The sequence below is a fragment of the Heptranchias perlo genome, unplaced genomic scaffold, assembly GCF_035084215.1.
Source record: "Heptranchias perlo isolate sHepPer1 unplaced genomic scaffold, sHepPer1.hap1 HAP1_SCAFFOLD_90, whole genome shotgun sequence".
NCBI classification, from domain to species: domain Eukaryota; kingdom Metazoa; phylum Chordata; class Chondrichthyes; order Hexanchiformes; family Hexanchidae; genus Heptranchias; species Heptranchias perlo.
This window is the reverse complement of record NW_027139940.1, coordinates 1241039-1246256: the sequence shown is the minus strand read 5'-3', so window position 1 is coordinate 1246256 and position 5218 is coordinate 1241039. Positions and strand designations below refer to the sequence as shown.

Below are 5218 nucleotides of genomic sequence, written 5' to 3'. Positions count from 1 at the left end.
ATACAATCGGCTCCCGACAGAATAGACCATTAACAACGCTCATAACAGTATGACATTGTCCTGGGCCTGGAATTCCTGGGCTAGGAGGGTATGTTAAATCTGGGTGGGTGGCACACCCCCTTTTTTAACCCTGCAAATCCCACCGATAGTAGGACGGGAACTTGTTGTAACCACCTCCTCGCGAACATCCCGAGAGGTGGTGGGACTGGTGGAATAACAGGTGCATTTGATGGTCAGGGCCAGATCCTCGCGGAAGTGGAGTCCATAAATTCAGGGCCATCGATTGCTGCGGGCAGGAGGGAGATATTGAAATTTTAATTTTAATTTCAATAACATCAAACATCTTCAGCCGGAATTGCTTGTCCCAAAATGTCACGGCGGGGAGCAGGTGTGAAATGCCCTCCCCCACTTGGACAGCGCCCCATGAACCATGGAGATGGTGCGGGAGCCCAACCCTCCGTTCAAATGGGACCCACCCTGGCATTTTGGACCGTGTGAGGGGCAACTGACCGGTCCCACTGTGTCTGTATCACAGACCCCGGGGAGAGTAGACCGGCCCTATTGTGTCTGTATCACTGACCCCGGCGGGAGACCAGACCGGCCCAACTGACAGCATCATAGACCCTGGTGAGAACAGACCGGCACCACCTTGTCTCTATCACAGACCATGGGGGAGGTCGGGCCGGACAGAATAATAGGTCAGATTGAGTGCTGAAGTGGGTAATGTTTAGCTCTTCTCATCTTCTAATCAATTTTACAATTTGAGTGAAGGGATATTTCATCATATTCTTGAACTGTTCTCTGAATTTATTCTGGGTCACAGCATAAATACAAGTGTTTGTGCAGCAACTCAGGAGCTGGAGCATCAATCCCAGTTCATGTACAAAATTATGTGGTGGTATAGAATCAAGCCCCAAATACCACACTCGTCTCCATACAGAATTCACCAGAAACAACGCCCATAACAGTATGAAATTCCCCGAGATAAGGTACAGTAAAATTATAGATTTCCTTCGGCTCTCCATCTCTGGGTCTCTGGCATTCTCTCCTCTGCTCTGACCCCGGAGTCTCCTGCGGACTCTGCTGGCCACTAAAATGTGCCTGACAGTGAAAGCATTGAGCAGCAGAATCAGAACACATGGGACAAAAGGGTTAAGAATATGATGAAGGAATTCCAGTGCTGCAAAGACACGTGACGAACCATAAGCTTCTGATGTGAAGCATAAAAACGGGACATTAAAAAGATTATATTGACCTGTAAACATAAAGAACCAGAAAGTGTTCTTCAAACAGCTCAGCACAGTCACTGTTCCGAGCACCACAGCCGCCGTTCTGTCGGTGCAATATTTAGTTTTCAGCTTCTGGCAACAAACAGCCACACATCGATCAAAGGTGAAAGTGACGGTGAACCAGACAGAACAGTCAGCGGCTGCATAAAGTAGGACGGCGTGTATATTACACACTTTAACAAAAATAAATACAAATATCCATACTTCATAAGGTGTAGGAATCTGCTTCAGGATCAGATCGGTGATAACGACCAGTAGATCCGCCGCTGCCATGGCCACCAGGTAGCGAGTGACACATTTGGAGAGACCGCACTTTCCCCGAGACAGGATCACAATCGTCAGTAAGTTAACTGTAAGGAAGAGAAATAAACAGGGAAATTATACATCAGACTGGGAGTAAAAGCAAAGTTTGATAGAGTTGGAGGTGAACTTTGTTCGTCCGTCCAGTGCTGAGATCTGATTATTCGGGTCTATTCTGCTGGAGGCAGCGGCTGAAATTGGTCTTCGCCAGGAGCACAAAACGGGATGACAGGGAATCGGCAGCCGGTTTTACACAGCGAATGATTTCAGTTTGTTTTCCTTTGACTTCAATCTTTAAGAAAATGGGGGGCGGTGTAAAGCGGGCGGCGGGCTCGGTGGGACACCCTGTCGCGCTACTGGCCAGGACCAATTTCAGCCCCAGGGTTTATAATAATCAGGACCGAACCGAAAATAAATAAATGGACAGAATTGAACAAAACAGGAGCAATAACATTTTGACCATGAATCAGAAAATAACCATTGATGACATGGAAATTCTCCATTTTACCAGAACCACCACTCGTTACTGTCTGAACAAATTAAAATCCCCGAAGGTTGAAGGTTTCATTCCCAGATTATTCTGAGGAAACATGGACATTGGTTCAATTGACAAACACCTGCTCCTGATCACCATCCGGGGTCATGTGTTAAAGCAGGAAAACCTTCCTGGTTTCCTGCTCCTGATCACTGTCCATGCAGCATGCGTTATGGAGTTATCTTTCAGCTCAGGTTCCCTTTCAATAACCAGGAGCCCTGCGTTAGTGAGTTGTGTATCAGCCCAGGTTCCTCATCACTATCCAGGCACCGTGGGTTCGGTCGATGTGTATCAGCCCAGGATCCTTATCAATAATCGGAAACCGTGGGTTAGTGAGTTGCGTATCAGCCCAGATTCCTTATGTATAATCAGGAATCGTGGGTTTGGGAGTTGTGTATCCGCCCCGGTTCCGTCTCAAAAACCAGGAAAGGTGGGTAAGGGAGAGTTGTATCAGCCCAGGTTCCCTATCAATATCCAGGAACCGTGGGTTAGGGAGATTTGTTGCAGCACAGGTTCCTTATCAATAATCAGGAACCGTGGGATAGGGAGTTGTGTATCAGCCCATGCTCCGTATCACTATCCAGGAACCGTGGGTTAGTGAGTTGTGTATCAGCCCATGCTCCCTATCACTATCCAGGAACCGTGGGTTAGTGAGTTGTGTATCAGCCCATGCTCCTTATCACTATCGAGGAACCGTGGGTTAGTGAGTTGTGTATCAACCCATGCTCCTTATCACTATCCAGGAACCGTGGGTAAGGGAGATGTGTATCAGCCCAGATTCCTAATCAATATCCACGAACCGTGGGTTCGGGAGTTGTGTATCAGCCCAGATTCCTAATCAATATCCACGAACCGTGGGTTCGGGATTTGTGTATCAGCCCAGTTTCCTAATCAATATCCAGGAGCCCTGGGTTAGGGATTTGTCGATCAGCCTAGGTTCCTTATCAATAACGAGGAACCGTGGGTTCGGGAGTTGTGTATCTGCCCAGCTTCCTTATCAATGACCAGGAGCCTTGAGTTAAGCAGTTGTGTATCTGCCGAGGTTCCTTTTCAATTAACAGGAACCGTGGGTTAGGGAGTTGTGCATCAGCTCAGGTTCATGATCACTATCCTGGAGCCCTCTGTTCGGGAGTTGTGTATCAGCCCAGGTTCTTTATCACTATCCAGGAACCGTGGGCGAGGGAGTGGGGAATCAGCTCGGGTTCCTTATCACTAACCAGGGACTGTGGAAAATTAGCCCATATTCCTGCTCCTGATCACTATCCAGGATCCGTGGATAACGAGTGGAGAATCAGTCCAGGTTCCTGCTCCTGATTGCTATCCAAGAACCGTGATTTATGAGGTGGAGAATCAGTCCAGGTTTCTGCTCCTGATCACTTCCCAGGAACTATGGGTTGGTAGTGGGGAATCAGCCCAGTTTCCTGCTCCTGATTACCAGCCAAGAACCTTGGGTTAAAGACGGGTTGTCAGCGCAGGTTCCCGCTCATGATCAGTGCATTTTGAAAATGGACGTGAGCCAATGTGATGCATCGAGAAAGGGGATAGCGAGACGGGACCACCATGTGGAATATGGGAGAGGAGTGACGGAATGAACCGGCGAGCGGCGGGTGTGGACCTGGATCAGACTCGGCTGTGATATTCCATTGTTTGCCAGCGGTAACCCGTGGAATCAAAATCGAGCGAGAAAACAATGCCTGCAAGGGAAGTCAGTTACTTAATTCAAACAAATCTTGTTGGAAACTGTTGAGCAAATTCCCGATTCAATCAGGAGTTAATTCAACGCTTGATTGTAATATAATCAGGAACTGGATTATCTGTTGAAATCGGAGCTCTCACATCCAAAGTATGTAATGTGGATCATGTGACTGATTCAGAGACCGGCTCTCCACTCACATTCCAATTAATATTTGTGGGAATGGACTGTCACGTTAAATGAGCAAAGTAACAACACAAAGGTTAGCAGTGTTAACCTGGTGCTTTTCATCTTTTAGTGAGAATGGAAAGGGTTCCAATTGACACAGGATATATGAGACCATAAACTGTTCGAGGATTTGGGAATCACGGATCCCTTGTTACAATCAGTTGGAATCATTGAAGTGAAGTCGAACAGAAGATGACAAACACTGATTGTGGGCCTGGAAATGAGATCCCCACAACTGAGCCCAACCCGCTCGGGATTGAAATCAGATTTCAAAGTGATGATTAGAATCATCTCATAACCGTCCAGAAACATTGACACTGCTGCACAGTTGGAGATCATGGAATGTGAGCCGCCGACTGGAGCTAATTCACTCACATATTATCAAACGTGTCAATGTATTTTTGTAATCTACGGGTCAGGGCAGTTTCTACAACTTTCTATAATTAAGCACATCCAACACAACTTAAAATTTCTCATAAACCCATGAACACATATTTCTCATCTGATACCAGTCCACAATGGCAATAAAAAACTGACAACTTAATAATCCAGTATTTCATGTGTCAGGCACTCTAACAATCTTCCTAAAATAGCGAAAAGTAAGGATTTACAATTGATGGAACGGAGACCAGTGAATTGGTGGCTCGGTCACAATCACATGAAGCGACCATAGTGCAATATCAGACACACAAAAGGAGTGCAGTTAATGACTGGAAATAGTTTCATCAACGACAAGAACAGTAATATGGTTGAACATGGCTTTCAGAATTCATAAAATAAATAGACTTTCCAGGAACAGCAGCAGCCCTTGTTAGAACAGTGAATGAAAAGAAATGTAGTCGAATTAAACACTTACTACAGATTTAACAACTGGATAACGTGACGTACCCGGAACAGCAAACACAGCGAGGATTGGATAGTAAATCTTTTGTATTTCCAAAAGAGCGATCAAACTCATCCTTTCACCCTCTGCCGAGCCGTTGATTCCTTTTAGTGCCGGAGGTACTGCTCCCACTGCCACTATGAGGTAACACATTGAAAGGAGACCCTTATTTATTGCAGCGGGAAATCCTCCAGTGACACAATTATGGCCTATGGAGGCTGAAATTAATCACACTCACTGGAGAAACAAGTTCGGTTAACTCCTTACACGACAACACTTTTTTATATCAT

The 5218-nt window shown here is 46.1% G+C and overlaps 1 protein-coding gene across 1 annotated transcript; it reads right to left on the bottom strand.

Annotated features, from left to right (window-relative positions):
• Nucleotides 1-737: 737 nt before the first annotated feature.
• LOC137319831 (probable G-protein coupled receptor 139) lies at nt 738-1562 on the bottom strand. Its single transcript, XM_067981751.1, has one exon. It carries the CDS (start codon nt 1560-1562, stop codon nt 738-740), a length of 825 nt encoding a protein of 274 aa, XP_067837852.1.
• Nucleotides 1563-5218: the final 3656 nt, after the last annotated feature.